General features: G+C 41.7%; 1 protein-coding gene across 1 annotated transcript in view; it reads right to left on the bottom strand.

Moving 5' to 3' along the window:
• Nucleotides 1-273: 273 nt before the first annotated feature.
• LOC126142705 (uncharacterized) overlaps nucleotides 274-23537 on the bottom strand; it is a 178028-nt gene continuing 154764 nt past the window's right edge. The window contains exon 5 of the mRNA XM_049915289.1: nucleotides 274-1338. Coding sequence (XP_049771246.1) covers nucleotides 1250-1338 — 89 coding nt within the window. The 3' untranslated portion in view covers nucleotides 274-1249. The remainder of the gene's footprint in view (nucleotides 1339-23537) is intronic.

The following is a 23537-nucleotide window of genomic DNA, read 5'->3' as shown; positions in this document are numbered from 1 at the left end:
CGAATCCCATGCTTCGAAAAACCTGACGTATTTATATTTGAATGTTAATCAGTTTTTATAAATATTCTAATGAAGTAACAACTTTTATAGGAGACGATACTGTTCAAAAAAATCGTCTAGTCAATATCACAGTCGTATTAGAACTGCGAGTGCTTAACAACTTGTTTGCCAGAAGTGAGTAGCAATGAGGTAAACAGCTGTCACCTGTAAAAGCTACAATTGCTTGGGCGATAGTTTTAAGCAAACTCGGTTTCAAATTCTTACAACCTTTTATTATCATGAACTGACAAATTTAGGGAATCTTATAATTTACACAAGTTCTAAATACAAGCCAATTACAAAAGAAATATCCAAGACCAACACAGGTTGCATTGGAACATCTTCACCGTTTGTCTTTTATTTTCTGAAACCCACAATATTCACAAGTAGGTAACATGTGCACCAAAAACGAGGATTAAACCCGGACGGGAGTAGCCTTTATTGTATTACCTTAGGAGAAGTAACATATACTTTTAAAATAAGTATGACAATGAACTACTACCCAACACAGTTATCTAATACTTCTTAGTAACTAGTATGTCAAATATACAAGACGAATATATATACTCTAATATACATTGTAATTATATACATGTATCTTAGCGGACAATCCATTAAACGCTATTATTTATCCGACAAGACTGTTATTGAGCATTTTCCGAGACCTTTTCTTCCTCTGCAGATTACTTCCATGAAGTGAAATGAAGTGAAACCGTTACCCAATCTCAAAACATCGCTTTTATAAACACAATTTTGCAACTGGCAGTAAACTTCGCAGGGTCATTGTCTGTAAAATCTAAATTGCCACACTATTGGAAGCCCGCATCTAAAAAAAATTACTGGATATTTTGTTATTTTCTGTATAACTCTAGCCAAAGTATTTCTGTGTTTGCATCGCTCGTCCACAATTTTTACAAAACGAATTGTTGTCCTCGCTACCGTTTTCTTCTAGGCTTATTTCCAAATTTTTTTCTTCGCATCAAAATACTATACAAACTGCTTACCAGCTGTTTACGATTAGAACATATTTTATCTATACGGATTTGTTTTTTTTGTTTTTTTTTTTTTTTGTTTAGTCACTATAGTTTAGCTGACTCAGTCAGCGGCAGTTGAGTTCAGTTGTCACCTCTGGAGCTACACACTCGGAGGTTTCCCTCGCGCAGCCATGGCCGACCAATCGCAGTACAGGAAATGTTCAGTGCCGCGCGCGCTACCTGGTGGCCACTGCGGCAATGAAGACGCAGCCAAGGACGCTGAGGGCGGCTGCTGAAGAGCTGGAAGCAGCTCTGCTCGCCGCGTCTGCAAAAGTAACCACAGTAACATGTAGTGATCAATACCATCACCGTTGCTACATCTAGAATTCTCAGCATGGAAGACAGGTGAATTTCCATTAGTAAAATTATAAAAAGCCAACCAGTTGCAATGGATAAAGAAATTCTGTACCTAGGTTTCGACAAATATAAATTTGTCATCTTCAGAAGGTAGCAATTTTACATTAGTAAGGACGATACAGATAGCTGTACCGTATGTGCAACCACAACAGAGGGGTATCCGTTGAGAGGCCAGACAAACGTGTGGTTCCCGAAGAGGGGCAGCAGCCTTTTCAGTAGTTGCAGGGGCAACAGTCTGGATGATTGACTGATCTGGCCCTGTAACACTAACCAAAAAGGCCTTGCTGTGGAGGTACTGCGAACGGCTGAAATCAAGGGGAAACTACAGCCGTAATTTTTCCCGAGGGCATGCAGCTTTACTGTATGATTAAATGACGATGGCGTCCTCTTGCGTAAAATATTCCGGAGGTAAAATAGAACCCCATTTGGATCTCTGGGCGGGGACTACTCAGGAGGATGTCGTTATCACGAGATGGAGTGTAGCCTTGAATGGAAGTGAAACATGGACGATAAATAGTTTACACAAGAAGGGAATAGAAGCTTTCTAAATGCTACAGAAGAATGCTGAAGATTGTATGGGTAGATCACGTAACTAATGAGGAGGTATTGAATAGAATTGGGGAGTAGAGGAGTTTGTGGCACAACTTGACTAGGATAAAGGATCGGTTGGTAGGGCATGTTCTGAGGCATCAAGGGATCACCAATTAAGTACTAGAGGGCAGCGTGGAGGGTAAAAATCATAGAGGGAGACCAAGAGATGAATACACAAAGCAGATACAGAAGGATGTATGCTCCAGTAGGTACTGGGAGATGAAGAAGCTTGCGCAGGATAGAGTAGCATGGAGAGCTACATCAATCCAGTCTCAGGACTGAAGACCAGAACAACAACAACAAGGACTAATGTACCATCGCCGTTATTACAATTGTCGGCATAGCCGGTTGTGAGCTCTGCAAGATCCATGAGCTATTTTATATTTACGTGACACACCCTAATTCTAGGGCTATATTTTATTTTTGACACATGGATCTATGCCGACAATTGTAAAAACGGTGATGGTACATTAGTCGTTACTAATGTAAAATTCATAGCTTCTGAAGAAGACAAATTTATATTTGTTAAAACCTAGGTAAGAATTTCTTTATCCATTGCAATTGTTTATAATTTTTTTATGTGAAACCGTTGCTGTTGTGCAGCTATGTTTAAAATATTAAATTTCCATTCTCAGCCTTGTATTTAAGAATCTTTAGTATAAGCAACAGCTTAGTTCACAAATGAGAATTAGAAATAAATTTTTATACTTCAGCGCATGATATCTGGAGGAGTGAATAATGAGTGTTACTAAGTTCCTCGCATCTACTGTGCGTCTGGCGAGAATTGTCTCTAAACGTCTAAATGGTAGATAATTATTACTGTCGACGCTATTACACCTGTAGAAAGTTACGTTATTTAATTCAATCCTTTTCCGGTTTTGGCAGTTGCAGCACCCACCTACGGGATGTGCAGACTTAGGTTATTTCGTAAAATAGACAGTTGGATCACGAGAGGCAATACTGACCCTACAACGTATCTTAGAAGAAAGATTAAAGGCAAGGAAAACCTAGGTTTCTAGCATTTGTAGACTTAGAGAAAGCTTTTGACAATGTTGACTGGAATACTCTCTTTCAAATTCTTAAGGTGGTAGGTGTAAAATACAGGGAGCGAAAGGCTATTTACAATTTGTACAGAAAGCAGATGGCAGTTATAAGAGTCGAGGAGCACGAAAGGGAAGCAGTGGTTGTGAAGGGAGTGAGACAGGTTGTAGCCTCTCCCCGATGCTGTTCAATCTGTATATTGAGCAAGCAGTAAAGGAAACAAAAGAAAAGTTCGGAGTGGGTGTTAAAATCCATGGAGAAGAAATAAAAACTTTCAGGTTCGCCGATGACACTGTAATTCTGTCAGAGACAGCAAATGACTAGGAAGAGCAGTTCAACGGAATGGACAGTGCCTTAATGAGGGTGTAAGATGAACATCAATAAAAGCAAAACGAGGATAATGGAATGTAGACGAATTAAGTCGTGTGATGCTGAGGGAATTAGATTAGGAAATGAGACACTTAAAGTAGTAAAGGAGTTTTGCTATTTGGGGAGCAAAATAACTGATGATGGTCAAAGTAGAGAGGATATAAAATGTAGACTGGGAAAGGCAAGGAAAGCCTTTCTGAAGAAGAGAAATTTGTTAACATCGAGTATTGATTTAAGTGTTAGGTCGTTTCTGAAAGTATTTGTATGGAGTGTAGCCTTGTATGGAAGTGAAACATGGACGATAAATAGTTTATACAAGAAGAGAATAGAAGCTTTCGAAATGTGGTGGTACAGAAGAATGTTGGAGATTAGATGGGTAGATCACATAACTAATGAGGAGGTATTGAATAGAATTGGGGAGAAGAGGAGTTTGTGGCACAATTTGACTAGAATAAGGGATCGGTTGGTAGGACATGTTTTGAGGCATCAAGGGATCACCAGTTTAGTACTGGAGGGCAGCGTGGAGGGTAACAATCGTAGAGGGAGACCAAGAGATGATTACACAAAGCAGATTCACAAGGATGTAGGCTGTAGTCGGTACTGGGAGATGATGAAGCATGCACAGGATAGAGGAGCATGGAGAGCTGCATCAAATCAGTCTCAGAACTGAATACCATAACAACAACAGACAGTCGGTGTAATATTGGTTCTCGACAGTGTTTTTCCATAACAGTGACTTCTGAAATTACAATAATCGTGGTATTTGTATTGTACTGTACTGCGTGTGAAGGAAAAGCTAACCGTATTATACATTATGCTATATTTAAGAAATACAAGAAAAGCTGGGAGAGTGAGTCACAAATTTCGCACATAATGACTGGTTTATACTAATAACCTAAATATGCAACCTCCGTGGACAGGTGTTAAAACGGCCGAAATCGGTAAACGGTAGTAGAATAAATTTGGTTGGTACGTAGTGGTTGCTTGCCGCACTCCCTTCTACAATACTGTATGGCACTGTGCTCTTGCAACCATTACAGAAAAAAATCATTATGGCTAGTTATTACAGTAATACATTTACAGCACTGGATCATACTGAAAGTAATCGATGTTGTCCGAATAATACTTCTGTTCGAATGGATGTTTGCCAGTGAATTTCAACAGTCCCTCCCAAAACTCCACCTAACTCCGTTATGACTACACAAGAAATTCAGTCGCGTAATTTCTGATGCATGTGGTATCCAACCTGGGCAGGGTGTTCTTAGAAACTAAAGTAGCGTCGGTGGACAACTTTGTACAGCAGTCATACAACGACAGATTTTATAATTTATGCTAAAACTGTTGCAACCCGTATCAAATTGCGATCCTGGATTCAAATTCGAGAAATGTCTTTGGCTCTAAGAAAATATGGTTAATATTTTTATCCGGTAGGATGCCTCCGAAAACACGAATAGATGTCAACAAAGCTAAATTACTACACTATTCCTACAACATCCTGATATGTATATTACAAACCTTCCTGTTTTCATATTGTTGTAGAGAACTGCTTGTGCTGATGTATCAGGTGGAAACATTACATTAGTAACAGATTTTTCTCAAAGAACTGGTGAGTGATGAGAATTATCTCACAATATTGAGTGGTTGTCTAGTAACGAAACTTTTGGAAAGTATCTTCAGTGCTTAAAAACGTTCCATGGCACTACTCATGGTACGTACAAAAACTGGCTGCCCTCTGGACAAATGGACAAATCCGAGATGAAACGTTATATGGGCTCCATTCTCAGAGAACGTAAATTCAATTAATTAGGTTTTCTGGCAGTATGACAAACGAGAATCACCGAGAGAGTAGAAAATGTGATGAGCATCGCAAAAGAAGTATTTGATCGGGACGATATGTATTCGATCCTTCTGTCTAGGAGTTCGACTAGAAATCAAAACACCCTTTATCTAGTGTTCCGAGCCTACCCACTGCTAAAATTTTGAAAAAAATAAATCATCAACAACCGCGGCCAGGGTCTTCCAGCATAAGGTGTCACCCTCGTTATGCCAATGGCATTGTGAGAGAGGGCAGAGGGGCTAACAGAGGTTGAGGACAACCACTTTATGATGCGGTGGGAAATTATCCCAGGAAGAATCGACAGTAGTTACATGTATAAAGATGTTAAAGTCAGTGTAAACTACTTAATTAAGGACACTGTGTGTGTCCGCAGGTTTCGTGGACTGTAACTGAAATAAAGACGCATGATTAACTCTCCATCGGCAAAAGGCTGTGGATGAGTCCCGCATTCGTATCTCTGGAAGGAAACTGCCAACAGTCGGAAAAACATTAAATAGCGACGGAAAGGGTAACTTTCTGCGCGTCAGAGCGTTAAATATGAGAATGTGGTATGGGAACTTGTAATTCAGAAAAGGCAAATCGTGAGGCCCAGTCTAGGTATAGTGGAGACCAGCAAAATGAAATGGTAAGAAGAATTTCTCGTCGGGTGAATACAGCAGCAGGAAATGGAGTAGCTAAAGTAGGATTCTTTAACAACAGTACGATAGGGTGATTATGGAGTTAGTACAAGAAATAAGAGAGCAGAAAGACTAATTGAGTTCAGCTTGTAATAGGGAATACTCCATTCGATAAATCACAGAAGGAGATGTTCTCGGAAAAGACCGACAGAAACAGGAACATTTCACTTCGAACACATCATGGTCAGGCAGAGATTCAGAAATTAGGTACTAAATTTTAAGGCGTACCCAAGAGCAAATATAGACTCAGATCACAATTTAGTATTGTGCAGAGTAGTCTGAAGTTTAAGAAATTAGTCAGGAAGAATCAATACTAAAAACGTCGAAAATGGAAGTATTATGGAATGAAGAGATCCGCTTGAACTTCTCTGCGGATATAGATACTGTGATAAGGAATGGCTCAGCAGGCAGTTCAGTTAAAAAAGAACAGATATCTCTAAAAACAGCAATCACAGAATTGGAGAAACAATATGGATACAAAGAAGGTAAGTGCGAAGAAACCGTAAGTAACAGAATAAGTACGTCAGTAGATCGATGAAAGAAAGAAGTACAAAGATGTTCAGGGAAACTCAGGAATACATAGAAATACAAGTCACTTAGAAATGAAATAAATACGAAGTGCAGGTAAATTAAGGCGAAGAGGCTACATTATAAATGCCAAGAGATTGAAAAGAAAACAACTGCTTCTCCGAAGGACTGTCTTAGCATATAGAAAAGTCAAAACACGCTTCAATGGAATCAATAGCAAAAAGTTGTAAAATCAAGAATGCAGTTGGAATTCCACTGTTAAATGCAGAGGAGATAGCGGATACTTGGTAAGAATATCCTGAAGGCCTTTATGAGGGGAAGGACTTATCTAATGTGATGAAGGAAGAAACATCAGTCGATAGGGAACAGATAGGCGATCTAGTATTAGAAAAGGAATGTTAAAGAGCTTTGGAAGATTTCAGATCGAATAAGGGATAGAAAGCATTCGACCAGGATTTCTAAAGTCATTGGGGGAACTGGTAACAAAACGACTATTCACGTTAGTGTGTAAAATGTACTTTCGGAAAGACATTATTCGCGCAGTTCCAAAAATTGCAACACCTGACAAGTGCGAGAATTACCTCACCATTTGCTTAGCAGCTCATTCATCGAAGATACTAACAACAATAATGAACAGAAAAATGTAAAAGAAAATTGAGGTTAGACACCGGAGAGGCAGTTCCGATGCTATGGTTGATAGTGAAAGCAAGACTAAAGAAAAGTCAACACACGGTCATAGGATTTGCCGAACTGGAAAAAGCTTTCGACAACTTCAATTTTTGCAATATGTTCGTAATTCTGAGAAAACCTGGGGAATACACAATATATACAAGAGCTGAGAGGATATCATAAGACTGGAAGGCCAAGAACGAAGTGCACTAGTCGAAAAATGTCTAACACAGGGAAGTGTCTTTCGTCCCTGCTGTTCAGTCTATACTTCGAGTCCGCAGCTCGTGGTCGTGCGGTAGCGTTCTCGCTTCCCACGCCCGGGTTCCTGGGTTCGATTACCGGCGGGGTCAGGGATTTCCTCTGCCTCGTGATGACTGGGTGTTGTGTGATGTCCTTAGGTTAGTTAAGTTTAAGTAGTTCTAAGTTCTAGGGGACTGATGACCATAGATGTTAAGTCCCATAGTGCTCAGAGCCATTTGAACCATTTTCTATACGTCGAAGAAGCAATAACGGAAATAAATGAAGGTTCCAAGAGTGGGATTAAAAATGTGGTTCAAATGGCTGTAAGCACTATGGGACTTAACATCTGAGGTCATCAGTGCCCTAGACGTAGAACTACTTAAACCTAACTAACCTAAGGACATCACGCTCATCCATGCCCGAGGCAAGATTCGACCTTGCGACCGTAGTAGCCGCGTGGTTCCGGACTGATGCGCATAGAACCGCTCGGCCAACGCGGAAGAGTGGGATTAACACACTGTGAACAGATATCAGTGTTGAGATTCGCTGATGACATTGCTACCCTCAGTGTAAGTGAAGAAGAATTACAGGGTCTGTCGAATTGAATGAGTAGAGAATATAGACTGAGAGTAAACCGAAGAAAGACGGAAATAATGAGCAGTAGGAGAAATGAGAACATAGAGATACTGAACATCAGGGTTTGCGATGTAGAAGAAATTCTGGTACCCAGGTAGCAAAATACCTCATGACGGTCGAAGCAAAGACAAAAGCACACTTTCACTGGCAAAAAGAGCGTTCCTGGTCAACAGTAGTCTACTATCAAACAAAGGCCTTAATTTGAAGAAGATATTCCCTAGAATGTGCGTTTGGAGCACGGCATTGTATGATAGTGAAACAAGAACTGTGGGAAAATCGGAAAGGAAGAGAATCGAAGCATTTGAGGTGTGGTGCTACAGAAGAATGTTGAAAACTAGCTTGACTGGGGAGGTAAACAATGAAGAGGTTACCAGAATGAGATTTTCACTCTGCAGCGGAGTGTGCGCTGATATGAAACTTCCTGACAGATTAAATCTGTGTGCCAAACCGAGACTCGAACTCGGGACCTTTGCCTTGGAAGGTAGGAGACGACGTACTGGCAGAACTAAAGCTGGGAGGACGGGGCGTGAGTCGTGCTTGGGTAGCTCAGTTGGTGGAGCACTTGCCCGCGAAAGGCAAAGGTCCAGATTTCGAGTCTCGGTCCGGCACACAGATTTAATCTGCCAGGAAGTTACAATGAAGAGGTTCTCCGCAGAATTGAAGATGAAATCAATGTGTGGAATTCACTTACAAGAAGAAGGGACAGGATGGTAGGACATCTGTTAAGACATCACGGAGTAACTTCCATGGTATAGCTCAAAAAAAAAAAAAGAAAAAGTATGGGGAGAGAGTGTGTTATTGAGACAAGTTCAATGATAATGTTATTCTCATCAAAATGTATGTCAACAATAGTAGTCACAATCAGAAAACGAAACGGATGAGAAACTGTGTATGGATACTGAACTAGTAATTCAGTATGTTAAGCGAGATGTTACTCTAGTAATCACGCGAAACTAGAACGCGACAGCAAGAGAAGGTAGAGAAGATCGAGTCGTCGGTTAGTAATAGAGATTACATTTTGTAAAAGCCACTGGAATTGTAGATATGCCTCAAGAAGATCTTGAAAGATCTTGTAAGCACTTTTCTCCCTCACAGTGAATCGAGAGCTCAAACAATATTTTACTGTGAGTTACCAATTACATTGAGAGGTAGAAATGCAATACAGTAAGTAACACTTAATACCAACTTCGTCAGCCATGTGGCGCAAAAACATACAGTTAAATGAGTCGCAACATCGCTTAGATATGTTACAATCCTTCACACGCAGTGTTTGATAATAGAACATGCGGCAAACGGTGGCCAACCGCTTGTTTCTAGTCGACATCGGCGTAGGAGAAAGCAAATAACGCATAAGACGCCCAACGTCCGCTTACAATCTGTGACAAGGGAAGATTCCAGCTGGAATACATCATTCCGAGATAGAGATACCGAAATCAGATACTGGATTGTAAAGTGTCCCCCGGAGCGTATGTAGTGTCAGACGACAATTTAGTAAAGATATAGAGTTGACTGAACTTTAAGAGAATAGGCAAAAAGAATAGTTGTGTAAATAAGTGGGTTGCAAAATGACTCTGGAATAATGGCATGCGCTACAAATTTCTCTAAGGCTGTAGATACAACTATAATGAATACCACGGTTGGTAGTTCGGTAGAAGAGGGATGGACGTCCGTAGAAAGAGAACTGTCAGAAGTATGAAAGGGAGGTTATAGCGGAGATCTTCAGGTAACAGAAGAAATAACGCAACAGATAAATGTAAGAAGAGAGCCCAAATATGTTTTGAGATATTTACGAATGTAGCACTACAATTAATTAGGAATGAAATAAAGAAAAAATGCACGAAAGAAAAGGCGAAGTGGTTGCAGGGAAAGTGTCAAAGAATCGTAACAGGAATGGTCATCGGCAGGAATGATTCGGCATACAAGAAAGTCAAAACAGCTTTCGAAGTAGTTAAAAGCAAGGGCGGCAACAGTAGAAGTTCAATGGAAATTCCACTCTTAAATGCAGAGGAGAGAGCAGACAGGTGGAAAGAGTACACTGAAGGCCTCTACGACAGGGAGGACTTAAAAGGTTTATGCCCGCTGTGTTCCTCGCCACCTAACAGAAGACGATAAACAGAAGGACAATCTTTGTCGAACTGGTTGCGCCTTGCGGAGCTGATCGTGCAAATATCTTGTCTGTCATTGGTACGGGTGATCAAACATGAGTTCATCACTTCGAACCGGAAAGAAAACGACAATCCATGAGGTAGAGCCTAACCACCTCTCCTCGCAGGAAAATGTTCAAAGCCGCACCCTCAGCTGGCAAAGTCACGTCGACGGACTTCTGGGTCCCCGAAGGAGTTATTCTATCTGATGATCTCCTTCATGGTGCAACGACAAACTCAGCAAATTGAAGAAACAACTAGAGCAGTTTTTGTCGCCACAAAAATGCAAGCGAACTCTTGCTGCTCTTAACATCTGAGATTATCAGCCCCTTGAACTTAAAACCACTTAAACCTAACTAACATAAGAACACCATACCCATCCATGCCCCCTCCATGAGAACGCAAGGCCTCACACACTTGGAGCAGATCACAAAACTTCATTGGATTGTTCTTCCTCATGCACCTCACAGCCAGAATCTCGCACCTTCCGACTTCCATCTGTTTGGTCTAACGAAGGACGCGTCCCGAGGGATGCAGTACGTGGCTGAATGGGAGGTCATTGATGCTCCGACGTCAACCAGTAGAGTGGTACCATGCTGGCATAGAGGCCCTCCTAATAAGGCAGCTTAAGGCCATCCCCCCTAACAGAGATTATGTTGAAAAGCCGGGTTTTATAGCCTAAAGAGTGGGGAAAATGTGATGTATAGGAATCCTGAATGAAACCGACATGTTATCGGACAAAAACATGTTGCACTAGTTATTCAGCGTCTCTCGTAATACAGCCCACAGTTCCGGCAACGCTCTATGCATGTCGGTGTACTGTAATAATGACGCTGTTTCGGCTTGTGTTGTACTCGTTTTCAGAACAAAAACAACAACGAACTCAAAGCCATTCCGAGACTGCAGTATTTGAGAGACTGGCAAGGATATTGTCAGTACTGCCCACAGACGAAGCAATATTTCCAGGTACTGCAATATATTTTAAAATATTTTGATGTGTTCGATACTACGAGGTGCATTCAAGTTCTAAGGCCTTCGATTTTTTTTCTCTGGACTGGAAAGAGATAGAAACAAGCGCATTGTTTTAAAATGAGGCTGCGTTCATTGTCAATACGTCCCAGAGATGGCAGCACCGTACGGCAGATGGAATTTTACCGCGAGCGGTGAAAACGAGAACTGTTTTAAAAACTTAAAATTGCGACGTTTTCCTTACTTGAACAGCGTGCAATCATTCGTTTTCTGAATTTGCGTGGTGTGAAACCAACTGAAATTCATCGACAGTTGAAGGAGACATGTGGTGATGGAGTTATGGATGTGTCGAAAGTGCGTTCGTAGGTGCGACTGTTTAATGAGGGCAGAACATCGTGTGAACACAAACCGAAACAACCTCGGGCTCGCACAAGCCGGTCTGACGACATGATCGAGAAAGTGGAGAGAATTGTTTTGGGGGATCGACGAATGACTGTTGAACAGATCGCCTCCAGAGTTAACATTTCTGTGGGTTCTGTGCACACAATCCTGCACGACGACCTGAAAATGCGAAAAGTGTCATCCAGGTGGGTGCCACGAATGCTGACGGACGACCACACGGCTGCCCGTGTGGCATGTTGCCGAGGAATGTTGACGCGCAACGACAGCATGAATGGAACTTCCTTTTCTTCGGTTGTGACAATGGATGAGACGTGGATGCCATTTTTCAATCCAGAAACAAAGCGCCAGTCAGCTCAATGGAAACGCACAGATTCACCGCCACCAAAAAAATTTCGGGTAACCGCCAGGGCTGAAAAAATGATGGTGTCCATGTTCTGGGACAGCGAGGGCGTAATCCTTACCCATTGCATTCCAAAGGGCACTACGGTAACAGGTGCATCCTACGAAAAAGTTTTGAAGAACAAATTCCTTCCTGCACTGCAACAAAAACGTCCGGGAAGGGCTGCGCGTGTGCTGTTTCACCGAGACAACGCACCCGCACATGGACCTAACGTTACGCAACAGTTTCTTCGTGATAACAATTTTGAAGTGATTCCTCATGCTCCCTACTCACCTGACCTGGCTCCTAGTGACTTTTAGCTTTTTCCAACAATGAAAGACACTATCCGTGGCCGCACATTCACCAGCCGTGCTTCTATTGCCTCAGAGATTTTCCAGTGGTCAAAACAGACTCCTAAAGAAGCCTTCGCCGCTGACATGGAATCATGGCGTCAGCGTTGTGAAAAATGTGTACGTCTGCAGGGCGATTACGTCGAGACGTAACGCCAGTTTCATCGATTTCGGGTGAGTAGTTAATTAGAAAAAAAAATCGGAGACCTTAGAACTTGAATGCACCTCGTACTGCGCAACATCTCACTCTCACCCCTGCACTTAACGATTTTGTGCATCCGGAGACATTGGACAATAGTACAGACGGTGTAGGCGCCACTACCGTAGTGCAATTTTCACTGGACTTATCGAGGGCTAGGGAGATTCAGCAGTGGCATTATCTCCGGAGCAGCCAATTACCAACCTCAACGGTGCACAGGGTCAGCAGTACTTGGCGCCACCTGCCCACAGACCGCCTGGAGGCCAGGCTGCCGCCTACGCAGCAGCAGCAGCAGCGCAGCGCCGGCTGGAGTTATTAAGATAAGAACATCGGCAGGTTGCAGATGAGGCGCGCCGGCCCGGCACGTAATTTAGCGGGCCCTCCCTTTACATGTCGGCGGCCGAGATTGCGGGCCTGCTCCCCGTGTCGCGCCCGCTGACGACAGCGCTCAGTCGGGCACCGGCCGCAGCAGGGGGCGGCGACTGCCCTACCTGCCGCAGGAACACCTCCCGAGCCACCCGCGCACCTCTCTCCTACCTGGCCGAACCACTCCGCAGGAAATGCGGTTTGCAGCAGTAGCCGATGGCTGCGATGTAGCAGTGTTGTTGTTCTCCGACTTTTACCACCGGCACCAGCTACTGCTTCTTCAAATTGACGAGATTAAACCATTTCTGTTGAAAAACAGTGCTTCAAGACAGGTAGTATAGCATATTGACCACCCGTCCATCCACCACATTTTCCAACAACTAAAGTTATCAAAATATGCGGTTTGCAGCAGTATACGAGGGCTGCGATGTAGCAGTGTTGTTGTTCTCCGACTTTTACTACCTGCACCAGCTACTGCGTCTTCAGATTGACGAGATTAAACCATTTCTGTTGAAAAAACAGTGCTTCGAGACAGGTAGTATAGCAAATTCACCACCCATCCATCCTCCAGATTTTCCAACAACTGAAGTTATCAAAATATGCGGTTTGCAGCAGTAGCCGAGGGCTGCGATGTAGCAGTGTTGTTGTTCTCCGGATTTTACTACCTGCACCAGCTACTGCGTCTTCAAATTGACGAGATTAAACCATTTCTGTAAACCAGGTAGTATAGCATATTGACCACCCGTCCATTCTCCAGATTTTCCAACAACTGAAGTTATCAAAATATGCGGTTTGCCGCAGTAGCCGAGGGCTGCGATGTACTGCACCAGCTACTGCGTCTTCAACTTGACGAGACTAAACCATTTCTGTTGAAAAAACAGTGCTTCAAGAAAGGTAGTATAGCATATTGACCACCCGTCCATTCTCCAGATTTCCCAACAACTGAAGTTATCAAAATATGCGGTTTGCAGCAGCAGCCGAGGGCTGCGATGTAGCAGTGTTGTTGTTCTCCGACTTTTACTACCTGCACCAGCTACTGCGTCTTCAAATTGACGAGACTAAACCTTTTCTGTTGAAAAAACAGTGCTTCAAGACAGGTAGTATAGCATATTGACCACCCGTCCATCCTCCAGATTTTCCAACAACTGAAGTTATCAAAATAAGCGGTTTGCAGCAGTAGCCGAGGGCTGCGATGTAGCAGTGTTGTTGTTCTCCGACTTTTACTACCTGCACCAGCTACTGCGTCTTCAAATTGACGAGATTAAACAATTTCTGTTGAAAAAACAGTGCTTCAAGACAGGTAGTATAGAATATTGACCACCCGTCCATCCTCCAGATTTTCCAACAACTGAAGTTATCAAAATATGCGGTTTGCAGCAGTAGCCGAGGACTGCGATGTAGCAGTGTTGTTGTTCTCCGACTTTTACTACCTGCACCAGCTACTGCGTCTTCAAATTGACGAGATTAAACAATTTCTGTTGAAAATACAGTGCTTCAAGACAGGTAGTATAGCATATTGACCACCCGTCCATCCTCCACATTTCCCAACAACTGAAGTTATCAAAATGGGGTTGACTTGAGGCAGACATACAGTGTGGAACTGATGAGATTTACAGTTCTTCAAGTACGGTTACTGATGAGGTCACTGACCCTGCAGTACCGATACCACAGGTGGACAATACCGCCTAGTAGGGCTACTGTTTAAGGCTTAGAGGCTCCCAGTAAACCAATTGAGTGTCCATCACTGACTACACTTCGAAGATTGGGAGTAAATGACGAAGCTAATAGGAGCACACTCAGGCAAGTAGTGTTCGACTGACAACTCATAAGTCCAGCTGAAGTCTCGTAAATACGAGCAGACTCAAGTAAGCAGTTTTCCACCGACAACTCTTATGTCCAGTTGATGTCTCGAACATAATCTGTTTTACTATTTCCTTCAAGTGTGTAAGACGTACTTAAATCCCTCGTAGCTTCATTGAATTTGTGACTTACATTACAAACAGGTTATGTAAACAACGCATTCAGTATTATCTCTCTAAGAAAGGACCTTACTCTAGCAAAAATTTGAAATCGTACAAGAGCACTCTGTGAAAATGTAGGAATAAGCTTATGTTAAAAACATGTATATTTATAGTTTACAATAGTCAGTGTGATCATAAACCATCTACATATACAGAAAATTATGCAATATTCTGTGCTAGATATAAAGTTAAGTTAGCAAAAGAAGCTACTGACAAAACATCTTTATCTTCGAATGATGACAAATGACCGTGAAAACGTACAAGAAAATCTACTTTGCACACAACAAGAGATCTTATGATACAAAAAATGTTTAGTTCTTCAGGACGAACAAGAAACATGTAAAACATAGGAACAGTGGTGATACAAATACATACATGAAAAACATTCACACAGCTTAAGAGAAAGGAGGTGTATAGACCAGAAATAAAGGACCAACAAACAAATGTATTATGGTTCAAGTAAAGGTAAAGGAAAGGGAATTAAGTGCACTTCAGAGTCAACGTCTTAGTCAGATTCTGCAATTTTTTATCCTATGAAATGTACTAGCCTAGTGTAATGATCAGCTTTCTAACTGCTGCACTGTATATATATTGTAAGTTCTCTGAAACCTCATCTTTTCTTATAATAACCTTTATCTCTCGTGGCAGACGTACTTGGTGCAGCTAAAAGTACAGGCCTGAAATTTACTAACAACGCTGATGTTGTCTTTAGCCCGAAGACTGGTTGGTTGCCGCTCTCTATGCTACTCTATCCTGTGCTAGCCTCTCCACTTCCAAGTAGCTACGGCAGCCTAAAGTCATTCCAATCGCCTTACTGTATTCTAGGCTTGGTCAGCCTCTACAATTTTTATCCTCCCTCTCCCACCCCTCCACCCCCAACCCGTCGCCACAATTCGATTCAGTACTAGATTTGTGATCGCTTAATGCCTCAGAATGTGTCCCTCCTTTTAGTCAAATGGTCCCACAAATTTATTTTCTCCTCAGTTTTCCTCAGTACCTCCTCATTAGTTACATGATGTGCCCATCTAGCTTTCAGCTTTCTTTTGTAGCACCACATTTCAGAACCATTTTTTCTCCTCCTGCCGGAACTGTTTATCGTTCACGTTTCGCTTCCATACAAAGTTATATTCGACGTTATCAAATTTCTCCTCTTAAGAACCACTTTTCTTTAATTTGCTAATGTACATTTTACATCCTATCCACTCTGTCCATCGTCAGTTATTTTACTGCCTAAATAGCAAAATTCATCTACTTTTAATGCCTCATCTCCTAATATAATAACCTTACCATCACCATACTTGGTTCAATTGCGTTCCACAAACAACTTACATCTTCCACATGGCGTTCACTAAGAGGTAAATGTACAGGGTACAATTAAAAGGTATGAAGCAGAAATTTACTAACTACTTTATTCATCAAAATGGGGTTTAGCTTGTGGAAGCGACCTAGGTGCAACTAAAGTATATGAACTTTGAGACCACTAACTGCTTGTACCAAGTTAGGGCTCAAATGATGGCAGGCGTACAGGATGCTATTAGAGTTAGAAAACTAAAATTGAATCACAAGTTAATTGATTAGAACGGGGTTTACGAGGTGAGAGACGGGCCAGAGATTTTCCAAGTATGTAATATATAAAAATGGAGTCCACTTGGTGGCATACATACAAGACCGAATTGAAAGGTATGACCCTGCTTCCAGGATACATTCTTCACATATGAAATAAATTGCTTTTAAAATCCTCGATGTTAGGAAATAACCAAAGACGTTTCATGGATCCTGGTTCGGATGAAACAAGGTGCTGAAGAAATCAGCTCTCAGTGAAATCTGACTCGTTTAAGACTCCAAAAGTTTCGTTAGTTGTTCTTTTAAAACCTTATAGGCTTTGTCAACTGAAATGTCATGTACTTGACTGCGTGCCACGCGAAATCTGACGCGAGGGAGTATGAGGTTGAGTGAAGCTGGACTTACTTCACATCGCTGTACACTAAGAACCTGAGCCAATTAAATCCATACCAACAGTTACGTCTACAACTTTTGCTGTTATAAGTGGCCAACCAGCACCAAATTAAATTGAGACCTTTTTTTATTTTTAGGGCTAGAATGCCACAAACTGACGCAAAATCATCTTTCAATTTTTATGCTTATAATTTCGTATTTTTTGCTTAAAATGGTACAACGTTTATGAAGACATACTATTGAGAAATTTATGCTTTTTCAGTATTATGCGTCCGCTCAGAAAAGCTGTCCAGCTTGTGAGCAGTTCATGCTGAAACTGTCGCGTGTTCGGAAACACAATATTTAGAAGCCTGTGGACTACACTCATTTGTAGTAGAAACTTTGTTCATTGTACCATTGTCATAGCAACTAGCTGTCTTCACAGTTCAGGTTTCGATCTGTGATTTGATGATAAAAGCATTAGTGATAGCGTATCAGATACAGTTATAAATGGATTTTCGCAGTACTACACTATGGCAATAAGTGAAAGATAAGTAATTTGAAGGAAATGAAGCAAGCTGCATGGGAAGCATAAGTACACCGATCATCGACTAATGTAATCCTGATCACTTTGCTGTCCAGAAGGTATTCAGTCGTGGTACAAATAGAGAAACGCTAAAGCTAGTGCAGTCCCTTAACTATGTGTTTATTTGGATATAAACTTTTGGATGGGGGTTAGTCATACCGGTATCTTATTTGACTCATGTAGGCTGATTGAAGATGCTGAAGGGCTTCAGTTACTGTTTTTAATGTCACCAGAGGGCTTTGGCATCCGGACAGAGGGCAAATACGTAAGACTCAGTTCATAGGTGAATTTAATAGCAAGAAGAAAAGTCCAAAAATTGCTCTAATCACTATGGGATTTAACATCCGAGGTCATCAGTCCCCTAGAATAGAACTACTTGTACCTAACTAACCTAAGGACACCACACATCCATGCCCGGGGCAGGATTCGAACCTGCGACCGTAGCAGCCACGTGGTTCCAGACTGAGGTGCCTAGAGCCGCTCGGCCACATCGGGAATAAAAGGCAACAAGACAGAGAAAGCGTCTAGATGTAGAAGGAAAACAAGAAGACGACCCGCAGCACCTTGTACGATACAATTGATTATAAAATCTGAGTTGCTTGTGACTTTTAACTGAATTTATAGAGTGACATTTTCAGTGTTATATGTGTCGTTATCCCACAATTTCCTGGAGCAGTGTCGTTAAAGTTTTTCAGAAATACTGTATAACAGCTGAAAGATGACACTGAACTAGAACCGTCAGAAGAACTGGCTTACTATCTGAATCTGAAAACGTTATGTGGAACTCTCCCACCGTCTTAAAGGCAAAGCAATTAACAAGGTGGTTGTAACTAGCCTTTCACTATCTGGGAGAGCTCCTATGAAAGATGAGTAATCGTAGCACAAAGAAATTTTGTGGGAACATTTCTAAGGACATATGCGAAAGTATTATCCAAGTAATCATATGCTTATCATATTTACTTTCCAGGTACCAAATATTGCTCAATGTGACGACCATCGACGTCCACGATAACCTGTAACCATGCCACAGTTGTTCACAGCGCTTTACGAAAGGTTGGCTATGGAGTGATTAGCTGTCGTGACACAGCTCGTGCATTGCTTGAAAACCTCATATTCCGTCCACGATTCTCAGCCATGGCAACAGTAACTTCTTCAACAATTTGTGGCGCTTTTGGCCGTCAGCCTATCCAACGAACAATTGCCAATAGCGACAGTTCCTTCGAACTTCCAAACCACGTTCTTCCAACCTGGTGTGGAAAGAGGGCCTGTCCGTGTTCGTTTAATGCGGCTATACTTGAGGAGAGCAGCAACACAGTTTCTGTCGTTTCCCTAAAACAGCTTTACGAGTAAATCCCTGCTCTCTTTGCTCAGACCCATCTTGACTGCTCCAACTGTAACGCACTCTGGTACTTGCGTTCCAACCCTCCCTCGGCGTTCCAGTACTGCCGCCTAATGACAAGTCAAGACAATATATTAACAACGGAAATCAGCAGCCCACTCTCTGAACATCATGCCTACAAAGTTTCGTTCTCATACGGTAAATAGTTTTCCGTCCGCACTGACGTAAGTACCGAAAGTTTAATTATAGGCACCTTGTATTTTAGTAACAAGAAAGACGTATATACATTCAAGACCATTGAGACAAAAATGTGTGCTAAAAACAGAAGTCAAAATTTCAGAGTAATAGCTATAAATATTAACGAAAACAGCAAATTCCTACAATATTTCATCGGTGCGGTTGACCGAAATGCTCAGATTCGACGAACGCACTGCTTAACTAACACTAAAATCTCATATTTATGTTAGTCTAACGTAAGTCCGGAACACAAGGAGGAAACGCGCCAAATTCAATGGTCTGTAGATAATGTTTTTTTTCTTTTTGTCTGCAGCGCGAAGGACGGGTACACCATCTATCGGAAGATGAACCAAGGTCTTCGGCGCGTGCACTGCAGTTGTTCGCCCCATTGCTCTGTGTCGGAAGCCAACCGTGGATTACGCGTCTGTGCTGGCGTGTGACCTTTTCGCCATTGTCATCTGAATCTTTAAGTAGCTACCGAAGGGTCATACATGGTCTGATCAATAGTTCTCTTTAAGGTCGGAGCGACATGCTTATTCCAGCAGTTTACCCTATGTTCTGTCAAGTTGGGATATTCTATTTCTGTTCACAACATTCATCGAGCTGCGAGTTTCCACCGCTTCTTTAATTAGACTGTCACAACACAAAGACACAAATAAATGAAGTTTGGTTCCCTTGTTGTCTATATTGTGCTCCTTAATGAGAGAATGCTCGCCGACAGCCGATTTCTCTCGCTAGTTCAGATGTGTGTGTCGTCGCACCTGTCTTCCACGCTGCAGACGAGTTTGCCCTATTTACGATTTCCCGAAGGTACAAGCAATTCTTATAAGTACTGGAACTATCTTCGTTTGAGAAGCCTCGTTTCCTTGTAGCTGTGGGAAGTCGTACGTCGGACAAACCTTTCGCACCGTGGAAGACTCGTGTGCCGGTCATCAACGACACACATGTTGGGAAGAAACAGAGGTATCTGCAGTGGCTTTTCATTGTCTCATTATGGATCATATGGACTACGTCTGCTAAACATGTAAAGGCAATAACTCAAGTAGATTTGTGAAACATTTGACACACTGCGTTTTCTGTACATGTCTTCGAGCATCATTCAAAGGCGCGTCAAATGTTTCTCTAGCCCTTTTTTGAGTCATCTGTCTTTGGTTTGATATGACCCACCATGAATTCCTCAGAGAAGTACTTGCAATGTACGTCCTCAATTATTTGCTGAATGTATTCTAATCTCCGTCTTCCTCTACGGTGTTTGCCTCTTACAACTTCCACTAGTACCATGGAAGCTATTCCCTGATGTCTTACCAGTTGTTATATCATGTAGTCCATTCTTCATGTTAGTGACTCACACACATTTATTTCCTCTCCGATTGCTTGTAGAACCTCCTCATTCATCCGCAGTCCTTACCTTATCAGCCCACATGATTTTCAACGTTTTTCTGTAGAGCCACACCTCAAACTCTTTGCCCCATCTGTGCCGGTTATCCCGTAGTCCACGTTTCACTATCTAGAGTTTTAGTCCCATTCATGAAACTCACTTTTATTTCCGTCATTGCTTTGTCGATGTAAGGGTTGAGCAATTTTGGCGGAAGACTACATCCCTGTCTTATATACTTTCTAATTACAGCACTTCGTTCTTGATCTTCCAGTTTTCTTGTTCCCTCTGAGTTCTTTTACATAATGTACATTATCTGTCTTCTTCTACACCTTACTTCAGAATTTGCACACGATTTCTCCTGCTCGATAGATGTTATGAATATGCTTCATTTTCTTGTCTTGCTTCCATCATTAACCGCAACGTCAGAACTGATTCCCTGGTGCCTATATCTTTCCTAAGGCACTCTGATTGTCATCAAACAGATATTTAAATTTTCTTCGCTGTTCTCCTGTATTTTTGTCAGTAACTTGGATGTGTGAGCTGTTAAGATGAATGTGCGATAATTCTCCCACTTGCAGGTTCTTGCGGTCGGCACAACTGTGTGGATAATATTTATCTGAAAGTGAGATGGTACGTCGCCAGACTCACACACTCGACACATCGACGTGAATTGTCGCTTTTTTCTCTCAATGGTTTTAGAAATTCTGATGGAATTTTAATTATTCGTTCTGCATTATTTGATCTTAAGTCATCCAAAGTTTTTTTTAAATTCTGATTTTAATACTGGATCCCCCTATCTCTCCCATGCCGAGTACTGTGTTTCTTCCATCACGTCAGACAAGTCTCTCCCCTCACAGAGACCTTCAGTTTACTGTTTCCACCAATACGCTCTCTCCTCTGCATTTAACAGTCGAGTACCCATTGCACTCTTCATGTTACGGCCCTCGATTTTAATTTCACCGAAGGTTGTTTCGACTTTTCTGTATACTGAATCAATCCTCCTGCCAATCTTTCCTTTTTCCGTTGCTTCATGTTTTTCTTGCAGCCATTTGGCCTCAGTTTCCCCACACTTCCTATTTATTTCATTCCTAAAATGACTTGAACTTCATAAAACATTTTATTATTATTATTATTACTTTTTTAATTACACGGCGCATGTCCTATGGAAACATATTACATATCTTCAATTTACTGATTTCTGTTGCCATCTGAATTCTCATGACGTTAATCACTGCTAATTCTACCGCCAATATTTCTTACTTCCACGCAAATCATTTGATAAAATATTTTACCGACCGTTGTTCAATTTATTTTATGTTCAGGGTTTGTTCCGAAAGCGTGTTCTTATTGAAATTTGCTTTGCTAACTCCTTGTGTTCCTGAAATGTCTTTAATTTAGTACTTGATGCGAAGGAAAACTTTTTGACAGCTAAATATTACCACAATGCAACGTTTTACGCACAAAATAGCTTAACTTTGAAGAGATGAACATTATGACACTTCATTTACGTAGCTAGTAGTAGCTAGTAGCTGCTGTTTGTGAAACATTTCAGTTTTCACATAAACCAATAATCAAGTTTTCCCTAATTACCCTGATTACTTTCAAATAATTATTATTCGTTTTTGTGAAACTAGACGTCAGGAAATTCTGAGAAAACTTTTATTCTGTAATTTTCCACCAAATGACTAATTAAGCCATTCCAACTGTGGCAGAGTCTCACTCGAGCACTGGCATAGCCAGCGTTAACATTTCGACAAAACGTCCGCCGCTCATGGTCTCGCGGTAGCGTTCTCGCTTCCCGAGCACGGGGTCCCGGGTTCGATTCCCGGCGGGGTCAGGGATTTTCACCTGCCTCGAGATGACTGGGTGTTTGTGTTGTCCTCATCATTTCATCATCATCCAGGAAAGTGGCGAAATTGGACTGAGCAAAGGTTGGGAGATTGTACGGGCGCTGATAATCACGCAGTTGAGCGCACCACAAACTAAACATCATCATCATCATCGACAAAACGGATCATTGACAGGAACAGAATAACTTCCATCGTTACTTTTGGAATCGTTTGAGAACACTGCTACCTTACGTTTCTATACAGTCCTGTCACTGAAAATGCTTTCGTAACCATAAAAACTTTCTTTCACACTGTCGGTCTGGCCGAGGTCTGAAACCGCGCGACCGCTACGGTCGCAGGTTCGAATCCTGCCTCGGGCATGGATGTCTGTGATGTCCTTAGGTTAGTTAGGTTTAAGTAGTTCTAAGTTCTAGGGGACTGATGACCTCAGAAGTTAAGTCCGATAGTGCTCAGAGTCTTTTGAACCATTTTTTCACACTGTCATACGGATCTATATTCTCACTAGGAACATCTGAATAATCGTCGTCAAAGACCTCTAAAAGTATTTCAGATTCGTTTATTTCCTCCCGTTAAATCAATAGGGTCATATATAGAAGTAATAGGAAACTGCAGACGAAAATACAGTAGTAACTATTTAAAATATCAAAATACAATCAAAAACCGTCGAATTTGACGCTTCCACGCCTGCACATCCACAGTTAGATAAGAGGTTTCTAACTTAGCTCAGCGATGTGCTCGTCGCACCAGAACACGTCGGTGAGCTGCAATGATGACGTGAAGTGGGGATTTCACAGCTGCATCCGACGTATTCCCCGAGAACCCAATTCTACAAGCAGAGACACACACATTCCGCTTTTACCTACCCGTGCTTCTCCGTTAGCCAGTTAGGCAAGCTGGTGAACGATGTGTTTTTGATGTCCGCTGCTCCATAATTTATTTTCTATTTCAATCAATGTTAAGTTTAAATTTAGAAACCCTATATACTACTACATCGCTTCAAGTCCTAAGCACACATTTACGTACAGTTTGTCCTCTTTCAAATTATTTAAGGAGTGAGGAAACTGCTGGTCAAATTTAGGAACATGACGTAACATACTCGAGGTTTCCGAATTAGAACTTTTTACACAATTAGCATTGCAACAGCCTACCGATTTATTTCAAACTGCCTGATAAATACGCGAACATTAATCCCCTGCAGATCTCTGATTCAAGACTGCTGTACTCGTACATTCCTCAACCTCCTTTAAGTTTCGTTTTATCATTTTACTACTCCCACAGTTACGATAAATGAGATGCATTGAAATTACCTACAGAAACATCTACCTGGCTAGTCACGTTGAATTAGTCCCCTAAACTGTTGTCAG

The sequence above is a fragment of the Schistocerca cancellata genome, chromosome 1 (assembly GCF_023864275.1).
Source record: "Schistocerca cancellata isolate TAMUIC-IGC-003103 chromosome 1, iqSchCanc2.1, whole genome shotgun sequence".
NCBI lineage: Eukaryota > Metazoa > Arthropoda > Insecta > Orthoptera > Acrididae > Schistocerca > Schistocerca cancellata.
Note: the sequence above shows the minus strand (reverse complement) of the source record. Positions and strands in the feature narration are given on the sequence as shown.